This window comes from Pecten maximus, chromosome 10, assembly GCF_902652985.1.
Source record: "Pecten maximus chromosome 10, xPecMax1.1, whole genome shotgun sequence".
NCBI classification, from domain to species: Eukaryota; Metazoa; Mollusca; class Bivalvia; order Pectinida; family Pectinidae; genus Pecten; species Pecten maximus.
In genome coordinates, this window is record NC_047024.1 from 30,235,909 (window position 1) to 30,257,984 (window position 22,076).

Sequence of the window (22,076 nt, forward strand, 5' to 3'; positions counted from 1 at the left end):
GATTAGGTGTTATATCAGACCCTAAACTTTTGTTATAAACCATAATCGTCATATTCAATTCAAGAATTTGAATGAAATAATCCAAAACGTTAACACTAAGGTCTATGGGAAAACAATTGGTTGGTTGGTCTCTACATATAGCTACCGCATATGACATTTTGTGCCATCTAGCGTCCCTGGAAACCAGATGATGGGACCGACTAGCACATTTTCGGACGGGATTCTCATCTTGGAGGCATTGTAGCAGAATTTAGAGAGAAATTGAGATTCAGGGGGGATTGATGATGAAAATATGACACATGTAGTGTTACAAGGAGGACCATAGACCGGACAGATACGGACATACATTCTATATTTCAATTGTAGCGGTATATATCGTGGCTCGGGGTACGGTGATATGCTCGTTGTACTGCTGGCACTACCCCGGTTCAATGTGTGGGTGTGTGTCTGGTTGTTCTGTTGTCACTACCCCAGTTCAGAGTTTGGTCATATATCTGGTTATTTTTTGTTGTCAATTGCCCGGTTCCGTGTTCTGTGTCTGTGTTTCGACTCTTTTATCTAAATAATGGCTCCACTCCTAATTTTTTTTCTCGTTCGGCCTTTTTTTCTTCATTTTTTACAAAAAGACCAGAAATTAGGGGGTGGAGGAGATAACATTGAGTTATCTCCCCCTGATCTTTATTCTATATCTTATTTGTTTATATTTCTGAGTAGCACGATTTCTATACTTGGCTATTAACCAAAAGCCATCACTTTAAATTCAAAGCTTATCAAGATATTAAAATTTACATTTCAAAATTAACTCAATTTTAATGTGGTTTTCTCTTAAGAATTTCATATCCGGTACCAATAGAAGAATCAACCTACCAGCCTAAGACTTGCAGTCAGGCACTGCATATTTTGATAGCATATCCTATGGTTCTATCCTGTTCCAGAAAAGTTATCTTTGAAAAATGTGAAAGATGCTATAGGGAACAACCAACCAATTGAAAAAATATATTTTTGAAACAGCCCCTGTGTATAGAACGTTGAGCCAAGGATAAAATGTCTGGCAGCCACTGATTGGCCAGTATGTTATGAAGTGAGAAAATAGATATGTAGCCTGATAGGTAACTATCAATAAGAAATGTTGATATAAATTTCTTAAGTCCGATTGGTTTTTTTCCCAAAAGTTCACGTAATAATAGTAAACAGGTAAACATTTAAGATTTTTGAGAATTTTTACTGCGAAATTCGCCTATTTTCAAAATGGCTACCCTGGAGAAAATTTGAGCTGAAGGACCCAACTTTTTTTTTTGATTAGGTGTTATATCAGACCCTAAACTTTTGTTATAAACCATAATCGTCATATTCAATTCAAGAATTTGAATGAAATAATCCAAAACGTTAACACTAAGGTCTATGGGAAAACAATTGGTTGGTTGGTCTCTACAACAAAGAGACTTGATATTAGACTTATATCATACGTTGGTACAGGGCTACCAAGTTTGATCAAATGAATGAACTTGGCCGACATTCAAGGTCACCATGGATCAAATGGGCTAACATCTTTAAACATATTCTTCTCGATAACCAGGCCCAAGGATTTGATTATTGGTATACAACATGTTGGTTTAAAGAGCTACCAAGTTTGTTAAAATGAATGACCTGGATCTTTATTCAATGTCACGGAGTCAAATAGCCTACAATATTGAAATGACTTCTTCTGAATAGCCAAGAGGCACAGGGAATTGATATTTGGTCTGCAGCATGCTTGAACGAAGGTCCAACAAGTTTGTTTAAATAAATGACCATGACCTTCATTCAATGTCATCAAGGTAAATGCTTCCCCAAGTTTGTCAAAGGTGTGAAAAGCCCGTCAAATTGTCCATAACAATTTCTTGTATTAATTTCGATTAATTCACTAGTGATTATATCCGATTTAATCTATTTGATCATTTCTCATCTTTCGGAAGCAAAACTGTTGAACAAAGCACGGGATACTCATTTCACATCCTGTGTACTATATACGGGGGATAGATACCGTACATCCTGTGTACTATATACGGGGATAGATACCGTACATCTTGTGTACTATATACGGGGATAGATACCGTACATCCCTGTGTACTATATACGGGGATAGATACCGTACATCCTGTGTACTATATACGGGGATAGATCTCGTACATGCCGTTTATCACATACTGGGCCTGTTATCCGTGTAAGCCGACCTTGGTTTGGTTTATTTTGTTTAACGTTTTATTAACAGCTAAGGTCAATAACCTTGTATGTGTTTGTAAATGTCACTGGTGTAATACACACCGGGTCATGTTTCATTCCCTGTGATTTTTTGCAAAAATTGTTCATATAAGAAGTAAATTGATTTTCACGTATTTTGCTTTCATTCCTAATAAGCATTGATAACACTCGCCTGCCGAGGTTTTATTTTTCCCCGCCAAGGCTCGCAAAAAAGAAAAGAACAAAAAAAGAAGAAATCCCATATGAAATAAAACTCTTTTAAGATACTATATTTGGTATGTACATGTATGGAGATAACTGGATATCGTACATTTTGTATGTGGTGTATCAGTTCTGTAGCTATCTGCCGGGTCTCTTTAATCACACATTACCTTTGTCGTCTTGCTGTTGCGAAGATGTTTAATGAAAAAAAAAATATATCGGAATTCAACACATATGTTATATCCCTGTCCGAATATATGTATTTGTGAAAGAAAAAAAGATAGTTATTAATTTCATTAATTAAAACAAGGTTAATTTAAAATTTGAATACAATTAATCTGTATCATAAAGATGTGAAACTCCAATTAAGGATATATTTTGCTGCTTGCATGGACTGATTAAGTAAACTCAATTCTTATATGTACGTCAAGCCATGGGAATTTTCCATTAAAATTCGTCGCCACTGTATGATGTGAGTTCGTCATTTTGTAACATTGATCTACTTATCGTACAGGTGTGTATATTAGTGGAACAGCAGTTAGTGAGCTACTCTCGTCACCCAGGCAACACAAAATATTATTACAAAATCATTTGATTATTACGATGTTGATATACATAAATACGACATTTCAAGATGAAATACTCATTTTATAAAATCTTAACCATATCCCTATACAAATCAATTTAATGCGCAGTGTTAATTATATAGGTAAGTGTGTGATTTTGTCACTTGAGAAACAGGGGCTAGGTTTCGGAAAACTTCGCACAAAGCCTACCAGGCGACAACAGTGAAAAACCATCACTCTAAAAATCCAGTATTTATGTACATTCTAAAACCTTTTAAAATCGAATACATACGGTTATTAACGTCATATGAATTTTCAGTTTTTGGGCTTTAGGTTATTCTCTGATGTCATACGTTACTCAAAATACGCGAGGCAGTCTAAAAGCCGGGATGTTCAGAGCTCGAGAAAAAGTATTCCAATATAGATTTTTTTGTCGCATATTATGGGAGGATTTATGCGAACTTAAAGAGTTATGGTCGCACTAGCGTTTTCGGATGTTAATTCTTATAAAACATGTAAAGAAACATTGATTCGACGACCCGAAACTGGTGTCCTTTGTCATAGATTAGGGGTCTACGTAGTAGGTCATAAGCTCAGAGTGTCAGCGTTTTGTTTCTTAACTGTCTGCGTTATAATATTATTTGTTAAAGCACATAAATCAGCTGTTCCACTTGTGTTTATAAACGTGTATAACAATATTACACAATTCACAATATGAAAGTGAAGTCTATGTCGGCACAAAACTAGATCGCCAATGCAAAGAGTGAATGAATTCACACGCCGGCAAAATTATTTTAATTTCAAGTTGAATACATCTTTAATTGCATTTCGAAGAAATCTTATCGTACTTTCGGTCTAATAAGCAGTCGTTTTAGTACGGTGTTATCAAGGGTTTTCATCAGTTGGCGTTAATTTGAAATAGTCCTATACCATGGGTACCATGCAATTTTGTGACACGCAGTGTATACGCTGTCGGCTCTGTAACATCTTTAATTGTTTGTTTAGTATTTCAGGAACGTACAATAACTAAGTCCTTAGGAAGTTTCGATATTGCCTTCACACTATAATACTCAAAAAGTAGGTGAGATAGAAACAAACTGAAAGAGAGCGGATACGGAAAATAATTTACTTCAGTTTTCCTTATATTCTGTAACGAAATGACAAGTTCATAAATATAGAAATTATTTATACACATAAGGAAAGGTATGATATGTCTGTAAATATAAATGAATCAATCATATTTAATATGTTGTTCTTACAGGTCAAACGTTAATATCACATGGAGTATAACAAAGAAAATATTTAGACGACGGTTAATATTTAACACTTTTTACAATCAATGCAGTCATAATTATCGCGTCAAATAAGATGGCCAAGACTTCTTTCTTCTATTTTCATTCCGACATTTCATAAGAAATACAAAATGCATGGCATTGCCACTTGAAGTGCTTGGCATTACCACTGATTTTAGTTTCGTGTCTTTGTCTTTTCATTGACAGGTCCAGGCACACATTATTTTCGTATCCGCGGTTTTAGTTACATGTATCCACAGATGCAGAAAACGTTTCGGTACGTTAGGTGTCGTTGTGACGGGATAATTCAGTCATAGCGGTATACGTCACAAAAACCATTGAACCACCAGTCAGCTTGCTTACTACTCTACGCTGTCAGCGTCATTGCGTTTTCCCCACGAATTAAAGCCACTCCAGTTTGACCTTTTCCCCCACGTTGCCAAACTCGACCAAGGATTCCGTTTTCCCCATGAACTGAAACCACTCCAATTAGATCGCTTTCCCCATGATGCCATCCTATTCCACTTCCGCTTGATGGCTTCCAGTTCATCAGCTGTCAAGTCATCCGCACGCTTTCCCCATGCACTCAGTTGGTTCCATTTCCTTTTTGGCAAAAAATCATCGGACACATTTTCATCCTGACGTTTACCCCAAGAGGCGTAGCCTGTCCATTTCCGTTTATCTACATCCTCAAGTCCTCCGGCTGCTAATTCGTCAGTAGGATCAGACTTCCCCCACGTGCCCATGTTTTTAGAGTCAAGTTTTTCTTTATTGTATACCTCTGCTTGCCCCGTTTGACTTCCCGATTCGATATCATCTTTATCTGAGCCGTCCATTGCAGATGGATCGAAGGATCGTTTACCCCATGACTGAAGACGAGCCCACCGTCGTTTCCCCCACGGAGATAGGTTCACCAACATTCTTTTACCCCTTGAGTCAAATGTTTGCCAGCCTCTTTTCGATTGCACAGATGCGTCCGATGCAGAATCTGATAAAGTGTTAATAAAGTCTGATAAGGCTTCTTTAGAGTCACTGTCTAATACACCGCGCTTCTCCCGAACTGCTTCAATGTTAGAGTTGTCGATGCCGTCTTGTGACTTTGCCATGCAGTAGGCGGTCTTTAGGACAAGCAGTGTGATACAAACCCATCGGGTAATGGAGATTTTAAGTTGCATGTTGTTTCAGTGGTGGATGCACGTCTGAAAAACACAAAACAATAATATAATTAATATAACTATTTATTTTAGCTATAAAAATCGGCGACTGGAAAGTAATATAAATGTTATTGCGATTTAGTGATCGCACAACAGCTAAGGTAAATCCATCTCGAGACGGGTACTAAGGCACAAGCGAAAATAAAGAGTAAGGGAGACATGAATGAAACGACTGGAGATATATCACATTACTAATTCTGTTTCGTCTCCTCTGTTTTCTCTAATCATCTATAGTCTGAGTCCACTTGTCTGTCCGTTTAAAAAAAAAGTCGAAGGATTAAACACGCGGACACCAATGAATTCAACATATTTTGTACACCAAACGGATTGGAAGTTGCAACTATCTGTATATCAAAAGAAGGAAAAAAACATTGAAGCCTTCGAGAACTTCAGGAGAAATCATAATGACACCAAATGGCATTGAGGATTATTGATATAAATCAATAATCTTCAAAGGAAGTATACTTCCGCAGATAGCACAGAATCAAATATAGAATGCATGAGTGACAAGAAAGAAAAAAAAATCAATTTACCGGCATGCATAGCAAAAGATTCCGGGACAATGTGTTTGATGTTATACATCATCCGAAAATAATGCATTCCAAAACCAACGGTATGTTGATGTTACTGATGCATCAGAAGCTGTGTTGTGAGAAGGTGAGTTGATAAACAAATGTGAAACTGAACGATGATTGTAGAAATGGGAGTTTGGCCTGATAAAACCGTCAATTTTTTTATGTTATACATGAAATAGATAGCGTCACTGCAACGCACCTTGACCAATCATACCAAGAAATAACGTTGAGTAACCGGGACAATTGTTGTATGTGACCATTTGCTAAACATTATTGGAAATATAAGAAGCATTGTCACAACAAAATCAGTTAATGTCTATAGTCATTGAAGCGTATAGTGGTATTTGGATAAAATTTGTTGGCAGATACATTGCTTGAATCCGTTGTACTGTGATATTGTACTGTGTATTTACGTGTAAATGTAGGCCCTTTATCATATCTGCATTGATTTACGTCTTACTAACAACTAACGTCATTTGGACGGCGACTTCAAATGCTTGGTCAATGAAGTAGACGCCCTAATACACGTATTCTTTTACATCACTATGCGAGCTATTAGGATGTATAAGGTCATTAAAAAGAAATGTTAAATTTCCCTCCACATACAGTTCTATTGACACAATATAATGGAACGACTACGGTGTATGTTTCGTGTTTGTTTTAATTACATAAGAAAATTGAAGTGTTTATTAAGCGGGCAGTTACAGAGTCGTTATCTAATTGGAACTGATATGCTTTAAGAATTGGAATATATGTCATTTCTATAGCAGGAGCCCCGTATCAATTGCATGGAGACTTAACATCGACATCCATATTACAACAGGAAAATCGAACTCAAGTCATTATTTGAATTTACAGAAAAGGACACGACTGGGGAGAAATGGAATGTATTTCACATTTAAAATGCATTTATTTGATTGAGGTTAATTGCTTAAGCAACAACTTCTCTAAGAAGACGATGTACGCGTAATATGGGACAATCCAAGGATCTTTTACAACGATTTTACACCAAAACCCTGTAACCTGGATATCGTGGCATGCCATATAAACTTGTCCTTACTGATACCGCTAACAAGAAATGTAATGGTAGAATATTACATCTCCGACCAAGAGTAATTGTGATCGTTTGAAAACAAGAATCGGCTGTTGTATAGTTTTAAAGATGGTTTGGTTTGGTTTTATATGTTTAACGTCCTATTAACAGCTAAGGTCATTTAAGGACGGCCTCCCGTGTTTGCGATATGCATGCATGTGGTGAGTGGGTATGTGTGTTTTGGGAGGCTGCGGTATGTACGTGTTATGCTCATTGTGATAGGCCGGAACTTTTGCCGATTTATAGAAAACCAAAAGTTATACACTTTACGCGAATACCAACCTTCAAAAGTTTGATATCATAATTCTATCTTTTAAATAATTAAATGCGTCCCGAATAAATCCTATCCTTATCCGCATCAATATTGTGTTTGTAACATTAAAGCGATAACTATCACGCCGCCGTTCCTACATTTTCAGTTGGCGATGCTAGTCAGAATAATTTCTTTCAGTGCCATTTTATGCGTTTTTGTGATAAATAGTGTATACGCTGTTGACAATGTAGCACTGATAGACTTTGGATCGATGTGTCATCAGCAGTTTCGCAAAAAGAGGGATTTGCTTAAGAGAGAGGTTCGTAAATAAAACAGAAGCCAGTAAGCGGACAAGATATAGATATTAAATGTTGCAAATGATATGGTTTTGTAATAATGTTCCATCAACAGTTATGGTCACTTAAACACGGCCTCCATTTTATGAGGTTGCTAAGCGCGTATATTTAGTTTAGGAGGTGCGATATCGCGGACCTGATGCCGTTTTAATAGTCTAATGTAATTTTCCCAAACGAAGGCAAAAAGAGAAACCCCTCACTTACTTTATAAATACACGCAATACATTATACCATCGTCTTAAACAGAGCTCAAGACTTAAAACACACCGGTACATTTATGAATATCCATTTAACAGAGCATCAATCATGATAATATCAAATATCATTCAGATCCGTGTTGTAAAATATGTTGTGACTATTTTGATAATGTAGCAATATGAAAAACGTTGTTCTGAGACGTCTTAAACGGATTAATTTAATTGGTAAAAAGTGAAACTTTAGAGGCTTGGGGCATCTGTTTATCTCATTAACGACTGTGGTCGTGCTCATTACTCTGGGTTATACCAGGCTATTCCTGAACAATGGTTTGAGAATAAAATAGTATCAACCGTTACACAGGGGAGTTGAAAATGCCAGAATTACTTTCGCGTGCTCTTCATTAATGGCACAAATAACCATCTTTTAAGGATTTATAGGATTGTGGTGTTAGAGTATTTTAAATAATTGCTACAAAAAATAAGTAAATTGGAATTTACTTGTTCCTAAAATATAGAAGTTGTACAGATAGCAGCTGCACGCTTAAACGTTTCTGTTGGATGGCACAAAGAAGACAATTAAAAAACATAACAATAAAGAACGCCCTTGTCATTATTCCTAATGACCTGTTGAATTTGCAATTAATGAAGGCTTTAGTCATCCTAAGTGAATCCACTTCTAAATAATTGGATCTACCTTGATGAAACCTCTTAAGTCATTTACGAAAATCATGACAAAACAAATTGTCGAAAAAAAAATATAATTTCAATTTCATAAAAAAATTGCGGTAGGAATATAATACTAAACTAATAACAGTTATATTTGAATTTTGATGGCTTTTCAAATATTTACGATCAAATTTGGCCCAAGTTTGACGGATTGAAGATTTCACTTCCGCCGAATAATTCAACATGAGGTGGAAGATACGAGCTGGCAATACTGGCATACAACGGATCAAATTTACTTTTTAATCAAACATTCATAACATAAAAACGTATATTACCCGGATGACTCTAAGAAATACGTAACTATTTCCGACATCGACCTACTATTGAAAAACATTGTGCCATTTCAATTTGCTAGGTTGTTTCGTCTTCTGTATAACTTTTTTATCCAGTAACATTACATCGAGAATATTATTTTGTGTGAGGTGAGGATTTCACAGGGATCGAATCCTTAAAATAACGATAAATGTACTGACTGCATGACGTTGCTGGCTTCGGGATAACGGTTGGGATGGGCGCAATCATCTCTCTCATATCTGTTCCCGTATAACGTTGCTTGCCTCGGGATAACGTTTGGGATGGGCGTAATCTTCTCTCTCATATCAGTTCCTGTATAACGTTGCTTGCCTCGGGATAACGTTTGGGGTGGGCGCAATCATCTCTCTCATATCAGTTCCTGTATAACGTTGCTTACCTCGGGATAACGTTTGGGATGGGCGCAATCATCTCTTATATCAGTTCCTGTATAACGTTGCTTGCCTCGGGATAACGTTTGGGATGGGCGCAATCATCTCTTATATCAGTTCCTGTATAACGTTGCTTGCCTCGGGATAACGTTTGGGATGGGCGCAATCATCTCTTATATCAGTTCCTGTATAACGTTGCTTGCCTCGGGATAACGTTTGGGATGGGCGTAATCTTCTCTCATATCAGTTCCTGTATAAAGTTGCTAGCCTCGCGATAATGTTTGGGATGGGCGCAATCATCTCTTATATCAGTTCCTGTATAACGTTGCTTGCCTCGGGATAACGTTTGGGATGGGCGCAATCATCTCTTATATCAGTTCCTGTATAACGTTGCTTGCCTCGGGATAACGTTTGGGATGGGCGTAATCTTCTCTCATATCAGTTCCTGTATAAAGTTGCTAGCCTCGCGATAATGTTTGGGATGGGCGCAATCATCTCTCTCATATCATTTTGCGGGATATTTCTATGCAAGGTGTCCTCTTCCCGCCACATGACTTTGTAAAGTTATTTTCTCGCTACCATTTTGAATTTTGCCGAAGGAAATCCGTCTCTTTTTATAATAACATCATGTTTTCAGCAATGTCCAAAAAATTGTATGTAACATCATCAACATATCAGCGAATGAGTGGCCCTATCATCGGAGTCCTCGTCATCTTCACTTGCTATTATTTGTATCCAAACCCATCACACACAAAATTCTGGAGCAGTTAAGTTTAAAACACTGTTTGATAATAGCGGATTTCTATTTTACAGCAAGAATGTGGTTATTTTAAAGAACTTTCATTTTTACATAGCGTATAACTGTCATATTACATACCAAATGTATAGTATCATTATTTCTGGTGTGCGAACAGTATGCTATCTAGTGCAATGATGTGTTTAAGGTTGATGTTCAAATCATTGAAAAATTGTTGTTTAGACAAATTTGAAAGTTAAGAAGTAAGAAATATAATAAAAGAAATAGCAATACGGGCAAGGTTCATTTATGTCTAGCGACAAACAAAAGCCTGAATAAAACTGCCTACATAGGACGTTTTATGGAACGATGCTAACATATGTATTATTCAGGAAGCATCTATTATTATTGGCATTGTATCTGAGAGCGTTGCATATTTAGTATTAATTTTTGAAATACTCACTATTCTTAATGCATATTGGTATATTTAAGTTGTAAGTCTAAGAAACAATGACGGACATCAACAGATAACTATGCAGAATTATCGTGATCTTTATTGCAAATATTCTGTATGTATAGTCGATCACACTATCTTCTCTCATAGATATATATATAAGTACAATATGAGTATTTTAAGATAAACAAATTTTCACAAAAGCTTTGCTGTTTTTACTTAAGTACAATCATTCTCACTAGAAACATATTCGAAATATCACTGTATTGTTCTTTACTCCGGACACGAACACTGGAGCTGCTATTGCTGGACATTTCTACCAAAGTGTTAATTGTCTTTCTCGGGTGTCTTAACTACCAACTGAAATTGCATGAAAGCTCCTGGTCCCTTTGACATAGATAAAAGGGACGAAATTAGCTTAGTAGATACGATTCTACATCATGAATTGTCTCCTCGGTGCCCTAATGCCTAATTTGCTTCAAACATATTTAATTTGACGCGACATCAGGCGGTGAATTGTTCATGTTTTAGAGTTAAAATATAGCATCTGAACCAGTGACGTGCTATAGGCAATACAACACAACGGTAATATCGTTAAATAGTTAACGCTTGATGTGTTTCACGCTGTTCCAACGGCGTTAAAGAAATTTAAGTCTGAAAATTAGCTACTGAGCTAACAATTTTGGTTGGACTGTTTAAAGGGTATGATTTTCAACATATTATATTATATATATATAAAAATACAATACACTGAGCTAGTGAAATTTGTATTTTTTCTCTCTCTCTTCATGTATATATATAATTGCATTCTAAATAAATACTTTGATTCCTCCGTCTACCGGTGTTAGATACAAACAGTTCACAGTAACAAAGAGTAATACTCAGATAAGTAACTATAGTATGTAAATCTGTTAACGTTAAAACTAGTTTGATTTTCGCTTATTAATATCAGTTAGCGGTATTTAATGAATACATAATTTGTTATTACTTTACATGTACAATAATATAAAAAGAAAAAGTGCATGGATTAATATATTTGTTATAGTTTAACTGTAGGAGTATTGTCATTGTGGAGTATTTTAATGGATGGTATAAAAGACGCAATAACGTAATTGTTCGGGGTTTTTTATGAACAAAGGAAAAAATGCATTGAAAACAATTATAAAGGATATTTTCGCTGTCATTACTACTGAAATATCTATGTGATAAGCAATAATGCACTGTATAGTAGTAATGTATTTGTAAATATTACTGTTTTAAGTGATAATATTTTTTTTATTTCTCTAGCAATGCGGAGATCTGGAAGGACGAAAACACATACTTCATTATTCTTCTTTAACTGACCCCATATACTAACATCTTGTTTAAAGATGCCATTTATAGGACGTTAAACAAAATAAACCAAACCAAACCAAACCAAATCTTCGTATGTAATGGCGTAACTTACCTAAATTAGAGATCACAATAACGTTACTTAAAACATTCAAGAACAACGACAATATATTCTCGTAAGGACTATTTATGATATGGCATAATCCGATTATAGAATTATGTTTATGTATACCATTTAACTTTTAACACTGTCACTATATATCTTATAAATGTTAAATAATAGAAAACAGCAATAAAGTCATAGCCGTAAATGATTACCGCTGCACATAGCAATCAACTGTTATGCTTACCTTTAAATTGGCTTGAGTTCACTTGTGCAAAGTATACTTCTTCACCGAAATTCTGTTCACCTCTGTGACCAGAACATGCGCTCCAACAGTATTAACAGTCCGTTATGTTCTGATAAGCAGTAGAGAGTACCAATGTCCTTTATACAGAGGCAAATACAGCAGTGGGCGTTTCATCACTAATATCACCATATGCCTTCACTCGAAATCAACCAATCAGCAAGCAGTAAAGCCTCAGATCAGATCGCCAATACTTCGTCGAAATATAGGAATATAGTGAATTGTAGGAGTTAGCTACGCATGTCTGGTGATCTTCTAACCCAGGTAATGATTATTATCGATGAAAAGAAAATATTGAATCGATAGGGAAATTACAAGTGGGTAATTACCGCGGAGACTTTAATAATGCATTGTTACCATCACAATGCGGGAGTTAAACACCGTTAGAGTAAGCGTCAGATTATTCCATACTTGCTTCTCAGGTGTGATACCACTGTCAGGTAAAGCTGACCTATGCGTTTAGGGTATCTACTCTAATGATTTAAAATTAAAGCATGCTATACACATACTGACGTGTTTCTGTAGTGGTACACCTTCATGTTTACATGACGGTAATTAATAAATTCACTAAAAAGACGTTTTAACAAGCAACAACGTTATTCTATAGCGTTGTTAGTGTTAAAACTGTTGTATGGATACAGAACGAATTACAATTACACCTTCATCGAGGTACAATATTGCAATATGTTCCCCTTGTAATACATACAAGTTAAGAAGTCATAGCCTATTAGATACGTACAAATACGAACATTGACGTGTTCAACCTTTGCTGATGTGTAGAAATAAAACTGATAATTCAAATTCGCGGTATTACTCATCAGCGATGTCATATATACAGCACACACCCGGTATTACATAAAAGTTTAATTACGCATTACGTTCATCATGTCTATCATGGCCAAATAAAACTCCTAAACGTAGGATATCACTTATTTTTGGAGCTTGACTTATTCCCGATACATTGTTTAACGTACTATCAACAGTAAGGTCATTTAAGGACGGCGTATCATTTGGAATGTGTGTGTGCTTTTGGGGGCTGTGGTATGTTCGTGTACATCTCCATGTGAAAGTACTGCCTCAGTGATGCATACTGCCGACGACACCCAAGAAGATAATTTTGGACTCTGGTATATCTGGCCCAAGTGACAACCAAAGTGATATGATGGCGAGTGTTCCTATATAATCCGGAAAGGGAACAAGAGAAAAAGGGGAATTATCGGTTCGCGTGTACAGGTGTGGTTCTCGGATAAATCTTGGTGTTACTATGACCATTTCGGAATCGGAATAATATATCTGGTGAGATGGTATTTCAATATATCTTCAATTTGACATTTAAGTGAAGTGGCGCTATAACTGTGACATTTTTTTTTAACGATCGGTTTCGTTTGGTTTATTTTGTTTAACGTCCTATTAACAGCTAAGGTCATTTAAGGACGGCCTCCCGTGCGTGTGACATGCATGCGTGTGGCGAGTGCGTATGTGTGTTTGGGAGGCTGCGGTATGTTCGTGTTAAGTGTCCTTGTGATAGGCCGGAACTTTTGCCGATTTATAGTGCTACCTCACTGAAGCATACTGCCGAAGACACCCAGCAACACACCCCACCCGGTCACATTATACTGACAACGGGCGAACCACTCCTTATATGCTGAGCGCTAAGCAGGAGCAGCAACTACCATTTTTAAAGAACCTAGGCTTCCAGAAAATTGTATCTCCCGAAAGAAAAACGTATTCAACACAGACTTGTCTACGGGAAGGACTTGCCATGGACGAGATATTTGAATAGCTTACTATCATGAACGCTCATCAGTGTCAATTTGATTCCGGTAATGGTGAATTAAACCTAATGGGTTGTTAAGAGATGTCAAACGGTTTTTTCCCTCTCTTTAATAATGTTTTGTTTGCTAGAACATTCTGAAGGACGCTTTTAGACTCTCCACACACTGCAAGATCATACCCATGTAACATAAGTCTGATGACAGCAAAACTACAACCTTTAATACTGAAGGTAGTATTTGTTTTTCTGCACATGCTCGTATTTATAGCAGCGATTAATATTCATTCTTCGGGCGAAGTTAAATTTTTAACATGACATACGAGATTTACTTAATTTTTAAGGCGTACAACAATTTCATGCCCTGCAGGTAGGGCATACGAATTTAACCTGCTGTCCCCATTGTATGTTCGAAAGAGGCGACTTAATTTGGGATATTTTCTTTTCTTTATTATCAACTGTTTTCTTCCTAATGTCTCTCTTGACACTGCCTCACGTTTGGCCTTTAGTTAGGAAGGCTTTGGGTTCTGTCCTTTGGCCGTATAAGCAATATATTTGCGTAAAAATCCGGGTTTAGTAAACATATTTCCAATCAACCATTCAAACTTGTAACGCTTCTCCAAAATAATTCGGGAAAAGGGATCAAGAAAAAAATTATAGCAGAATGTAAGCTTAATTCAATATGTTCTTTATATATAAGTAGTATTCATTCCAAAGATTTTGACATTTCATTAGAGCTCTTATCATAAACAGACAAGTTTGAGTTTTCAGGGTTTCCAGGTCAAGGTAAAGGCAATATAAATGAAAAGGCTTGTAGTAAACATTTGAATTGTATATACTCGTGGCACATAATAAAGTAAAAGCGATCACAACAAAATAAAAATAATAAAAAATACAGGAACGTATATTGCAATTATCAAACGTACTTAAAAACTTGCTGGATACTTTGTACGGACAAGATTCTCAAAACTTTTCAGTCACTGTCCTTTGCAAAGGCAAAAGGCACAGTGGAGCTGCTCGATGAGTAGCCTTCCGACCAATCTTCATTAACCTGCTTGTAGCCTGTACATAGAAAGATGATATACAGACAATGTATCGTTGATAGTACGTTCAGCAACTGCGTTACACAGTTCAGGAACGCAAATAGTACTATAAATTTGTGACATGTAAAACACATTCGTGGCAGTTGCGAAATTAGACGTGTAATGCTTCAACACAGGTCCGCTTGTATCTTGATCTCGTTTTTATTGAAACGTATTACTGAGCAAAATGTTGTTGGGAGATCCCTTCAGCTCCCCGGAATTGTTAAAGCAGTTATTCATATGGGCATTTTATAAGTCTATATTTACATTCTGAGTTTTGATTCTTCATAAGAGTATAACAAGTGGAAACAACAAACATTTGATTATGAAAACACTATGAATATAGTATGCAAACATTGTTTTACGTGCTGTTTTTTCAGATAATACTTCATAAAATAGTCCCCGTTGATTTTCGTAAATTGTGTTTTCTTTGTCATCATTTACAGTATTAAAATAAATCTAAATTAATTTTTCATCATTATGAATACTTTACTGCTATTCAACCCCCCCCCCCCCCCCCCAAAAAAAAAAACCAACAACATTTATTCATTATTTGAAAGTTCTTTCAAAACAGACATCTGTTATTCCTCTTTTATCCGAAATACCGAAAAAATGTTAATATGACATAGTTTGGCTAACGCTCCCGGACGAATCACAATGGTATATTTCATGCTGACCTAAACACATTTAAACACAAATAATGAAGACATCAAATATCCCTGTTTGTACGACACGGTTAGAATCTCGGCCGAATCAGCGTAGAAAAATAAATGGAATCTCTACCTGTTGTAGTACCCTCAATTTAATCTCACCATTATTGTCGCAATGAATGTGCTTTAGTCTTGCAGAACCTACATTAATAATATCAAGTATATATAAATCAATAATGCCGTTTTTATAAATTTTCAGAAGGAAAATAGAGGTCGCCAATGATACATATTTGAGGACCGTACAGCTGCGCATAGCTCATTTGCCTTTTGGTTATTTTTTTTGTAAGATTAAATTGCTTAAAGCATTGTACCCAATAGTCATCTGTGACATAGAAATCAGATAAATATCATTATAATATACTTAATATTCCTTCCTTTAATATTGCTACCAGATAAAGACCCTTGGCGTCGTGGTAATTGAGAAGACGTTCTTCTTAAAAGACGGCTTTGGTTTTATATGGTCGTTTAAGGACGACCTTCTCTTGAGTGCGAAGCATTGGCGTGTGGTGATGCCATGGAATGTTCGTGTTTTTCTTTTGATTATAGTATGGGTCTTGGGATTTCGAGGAAAAACATTGAGAACGAAAATCTTGAAATGAAGACAAAGGTACTATGTCTAACTTCCGATATTGTTTTAAAACGTTGTCGACCTGAGATAGGAATTTTGGCAGCCATCTTGGATTTCGGACAAACGTGGTTGTTGGTTTGGATCACACGCGGATATACCCTGATTATTGCAGGTACAGTCAAACCTGTATTAAGCGACCACCCAAGGGACCGACATATATTGGCTGCTTAAACTAGGTTGGCCAGAAACGGCCTGTTGCCGTATTCTTTTTTCAACAGTTTATTGAATTTATCATATTTTAATGCACTTATTGATATTGATAACAATTTACCATGTTCAGTATATTTTGAAATGAAAATCATTAAAGATAAACGTTTTGATGAATTTGTTAAAAATATTTGGTCATGTGATCATTGCGGATGTCTACTTCCGGACAAAATGGTCGCTTAATACAGGACGACACAACGACTCGGGGCAGATTTTTGTGGCCGTTGGCCGCGTTAGACAGGTGATCGCTTATTTAAGGTTCATTATATAGTGTTTTTCATCGGGCGGACCAGACTGGCCGCTTAACGGAGGTTGTCGCTAATTCAAGGTGGCCGTTAGAGCAGGTTTGACTGTACTTGGTCCCTGAAACTTAAGTTTGAGATGCGTGGTGGTTTTGAAAACTAATGATATTTTTTGCGGCGAGCGTCCCATTCCAATTGAGTTTTGGCACAAGATGGATTTTTTTCTACAGTGGGGACTAAAGATGAAGTCTGAAACGTTGGGTATGTTCTTTGATATGAAATAGAAAGGTAGAAGTGAATAAAAAGATACATGTACAAAATGTAATTGAATTTAAACATATATAATTAAAAAACAAGATATATGTATATGAATAAGGTTATTTTGATTTTTGAGCCGCCCGCACAATTAACACTTATTCCAGAATATCACGTAGATCGAAGTAGTAAAACGTGGGAAGAACGGGATGATGAAGCAATGATCTCTTTTAGTGGTCTCCGTGATTTCCATGTCAAACATCCGATCAAGCCAGTTATTTGAATAATTAAATGACAAGGCGATTAATAGGACATTATTGCATAATGTTACATGTAGGTGTGCTATATTGCATAACGTTGTCATAGAACAAAACGATATCAGTTTTCAATTTCAATATTAATGTGAAATTAGGTCATACCGTCATATTAATCCAAGATTTACTGCGCGATGATGACTCAGATGTAATCCTTGACACAGTCTACCATCTGACAGATGTTTGGATAGAAAACCGGCTTTTGTGGTACAGGTATGCTGTAGTCCAGTCGTTAAAACGTATTATATATATATAAAATAAAGTAAAAACGCATATTGAAAGCTTCATGAAGATACGGTATAGCTAAAATAAATTAAAATGCGTCCTTCATTATCTAGAAGGCGAAATTATAACATTATATGCGCACCTGCGGCTGTGACGATCAATATTAGGTCCAGAGTTCATGCCAATATACTCGCAACATGACATGACATTGATATTGCGCTACAAAATGACTCTTAAGTCGGCATTCTGCAAGTTATTCAATTGCATACATGTGACTATTGAGAGTAAAACTTAACAATAGTAAAAATATCTATATTTGGTGTATTGTGAAAACCATGTAAAATCATTGATTACAATGGTCTGGAAGTCCTTTGTGCACTTACGGTTTACATGCATAAATGAATGTATAGAAGTTAAACGTTTAGAATAATGTACGCAATACATGGCTTACGTAAGACTGGTTGTTTTGAAGTAGCCCTGATCCCTTCAGGTCTTCTTTATCTTCTATTCAGGGGCCATTAGAAGGCTCAAACACAGAGGCGATGCGTCCCTCTGTATATTGATCCTGCCCTGCAGGTAGGGCGTAGGAATTGTACCTTCTGCCCCCATTGCATGATCGTAAGAGGTGACTAAATTTGGGATCTTATCTTTTCTTTTCTTCCTAGTGTATCTCTTGACAATGCCTCACTTTTGGTCTTCAGTTGAGCGTTCGCCCCTGTGATGAAGGCTTTGGGTTCTGTCCCCTGGCCGAGACATACCAGAGTTTTTGAAAATGGTAGTTGCTACTTCTGCTTAGCGCTCAACATATTTGGAGTGGGACGACTGGTTCGCCCGTTGTCAGTATAATGTGACCGGGTGGGGTGGCCTGCTGGATGTATGGTTTGGTTTATTTTGTTTAACGTCCTATTAACACCGAAGGTCATTTATTAAGGACGGCCTCCCGTGTGTGCGACATGCATGCGTGTGGTGAGTGCGTATATGTGTTTTGGGAGGCTGCGGTATGCTCGTGTTCGGTCTTCTTGTGATCGTCTGGAACTTTTGCCGATTTATAGTGCTACCTCACTGAAGCATTCTGCCAAAAACAAACAGAAGCACACCCCACCCGGTCACATTATACTGACAACGGGCGAACCAGTCGTCCCACTCCAAATATGCTGAGCGCTAAGCAGGAGTAGCAACTACCATTTTTGACTCTGGTATGTCTCGGCAAGGGAACAGAATCCAAAGCCTCCCTCACAGGGGCGAACGCCTGACAGGTCCTTAAATGACCCTGGCTATTAAAGTAGAGACCAACCAACCAATTGTTTTCCCATAGACCTTAGTGTTAACGTTTTGGATTATTTCATTCAAATTCTTGAATTGAATATGACGATTATGGTTTATAACAAAAGTTTAGGGTCTGATATAACACCTAATCAAAAAAAAAAAAGTTGGGTCCTTCAGCTCAAATTTGTTCCAGGGTAGCCATTTTGAAAATAGGTGAATTTCGCAGTAGAAATTCTCAAAAATCTGAAATGTTTACCTGTTTACTATTATTACGTGAACTTTTGGGAAAAAAACCAATCGGACTTAAGAAATTTATATCAACATTTCTTATTGATAGTTACCTATCAGGCTACATATATATTTTCTCACTTCATAACATACTGGCCAATCAGTGGCTGCCAGACATTTTATCCTTGGCTCAACGTTCTATACACAGGGACCGTTTCAAAAATATATTTTTTCAATTGGTTGGTTGTTCCCTATAGCATCTTTCACATTTTTCAAAGATAACTTTTCTGGAACAGGATAGAACCATAGGATATGCTATCAAAATATGCAGTGCCTGACTGCAAGTCTTAGGCTGGTAGTTTGATTCTTCTATTGGTACCGGATATGAAATTCTTAAAGGAAAACCACATTAAAATTGAGTTAATTTTGAAATGTAAATTTTAATATCTTGATAAGCTTTGAATTTAAAGTGATGGCTTTTGGTTAATAGCCAAGTATAGAAATCGTGCTACTCAGAAATATAAACAAATAAGATATAGAATAAAGATCAGGGGGAGATAACTCAATGTTATCTCCTCCACCCCCTAATTTCTGGTCTTTTTGTAAAAAATGAAGAAAAAAAGGCCGAACGAGAAAAAAAATTAGGAGTGGAGCCATTATTTAGATAAAAGAGTCGAAACACAGACACAGAACACGGAACCGGGCAAGTGACAACAAAAAATAACCAGATATATCACCAAACACTGAACTGGGGTAGTGACAACAGAACAACCAAACATATCACCGAATACCGAATCGGGGTAGTGACAACAGAACAACCAGACACACACCCACACATTGAACCGGGGTAGTGCCAGCAGTACAACCAGCATACCACCGTACCCCGAGCCACGATATATACCGCTACAATTGAAATATAGAATGTATGTCCGTATCTGTCCGGTCTATGGTCCTCCTTGTAACACTACATGTGTCATATTTTCATCATCAATCCCCCCTGAATCTCAATTTCTCTCTAAATTCTGCTACAATGCCTCCAAGATGAGAATCCCGTCCGAAAATGTGCTAGTCGGTCCCATCATCTGGTTTCCAGGGACGCTAGATGGCACAAAATGTCATATGCGGTAGCTATATGTAGAGACCAACCAACCAATTGTTTTCCCATAGACCTTAGTGTTAACGTTTTGGATTATTTCATTCAAATTCTTGAATTGAATATGACGATTATGGTTTATAACAAAAGTTTAGGGTCTGATATAACACCTAATCAAAACAAAAAAGTTGGGTCCTTCAGCTCAAATTTTCTCCAGGGTAGCCATTTTGAAAATAGGTGAATTTCGCAGTAGAAATTCTCAAAAATCTTAAATGTTTACCTGTTTACTATTATTACGTGAACTTTTGGGAAAAAAACCAATCGGACTTAAGAAATTTATATCAACATTTCTTATTGATAGTTACCTATCAGGCTACATATATATTTTCTCACTTCATAACATACTGGCCAATCAGTGGCTGCCAGACATTTTATCCTTGGCTCAACGTTCTATACACAGGGACCGTTTCAAAAATATATTTTTTCAATTAGTTGGTTGTTCCCTATAGGGTATGTGTGTATTTGGCCTCCTTGTGATAGCGCGGAACTGAGGCCATTTTTTATCTTACCTGGCAGGTCCATAAATGACCCTGGCTATTAATAGGACGTTAAAAAACAAACCACACCAGACCCAGAAACGTTGATACACCTGTTCACTTCAGTGTCGGGATATGACAGGAACTACTTTCTAATACACCTGAGATATTGGCGTTATTTGATCAATACCAGTTCAATTTTTACTTACCCAAAGCAAAATATACTTGGTCCGGGAAATCGATCGTGGGGTATTTTTTGTATTGTGGCATAGTTGATCCCACATGTTTCGTTCAACTTACCAGCATTTTTATTCAAAGTTGTATAAAAAGTTTGGAGCGTTAAATTCTTTAAAGTGTTATTACTCCGAAGTCATGACTTGATATTTTAAGTGTTGGTGGATGTGTCAACAAGTAAATGCTTACTTTTTCTGTGCGGAGATGTCAAAAGTGTGGCGTCACGCCATGGCTTCCGAAGCTTGCATCGAATTGCAGTGAACTTTCTAATCTACAACCACATCGTAGTTTTAAATCGCACTCACAACTGAATGAGGAGTTTTCATGTCAAACATCTTAAATTAGACAGATGCAATCGATTCCACTTGACCCTGAAAAAATAAAATCATATCCCATCTCAAGCCGAGACGAAGTTTGATGATTTTCTATCATATATAAAAAAAAAAAACCACCTTGTATATTACTGACTGAATATTTGCTAGACGTTGGATAAGATGACCTTAAAAATGGCCCAGTTCCGCGCTATCAAAAGGAAGCCAAATACACACATATCGTAACCTATCAAAATACACACCACACGCATGCAGCTCTCACACCACAGAAAAGACCATCTTCAAATGACCATAATTGTTGTTAGGACGTTTAATATAAACCAACCAACCAACCCAATCCCCAAAACCTCCATCTTACCCCCTAAGAAAATGTGGAGGTTAAACTTCAATACACATTTACATATGGAAGTGTCACCAATTCGCCAGGTCCCATCTGGTATCTTTTGTGAAACCTGTTCATTTGTTGCTATTTTACATTTAGTTATCTTTGCAAGGAATTTAAATTATACTTCCATTTCACTTTTTTGACAATAAAACGTCCGTTATGGATGCGGTATGGACCGTTCTTAATTAATTAGTTTGGCTCGCCTGCACATTTCCTGAAGTTTTCTTCAAGGTCAATTGACT

General features: G+C 36.7%; 1 protein-coding gene across 1 annotated transcript; it reads right to left on the reverse strand.

The window, feature by feature from the left end:
* Positions 1–4,113: 4,113 nt before the first annotated feature.
* LOC117335485 (prothoracicostatic peptide-like) lies at positions 4,114–12,395 on the reverse strand. Its single transcript, XM_033895511.1, has 2 exons — positions 12,270–12,395; positions 4,114–5,499 (listed from the first exon to the last, which is right to left on the reverse strand). The coding sequence occupies exon 2, from the start codon at positions 5,473–5,475 to the stop codon at positions 4,663–4,665; it is 813 nt and encodes a 270-aa protein (XP_033751402.1). The 5' UTR covers positions 5,476–5,499; positions 12,270–12,395; the 3' UTR covers positions 4,114–4,662.
* Between the last annotated feature and the right edge of the window lie 9,681 nt (positions 12,396–22,076).

Excerpts from the sequence above, each read along its gene's own strand:
- LOC117335485 (XM_033895511.1), bottom strand. The coding sequence starts at position 5,475 with ATGCAACTTAAAATCTCCATTACCCGATGGGTTTGTATCACACTGCTT.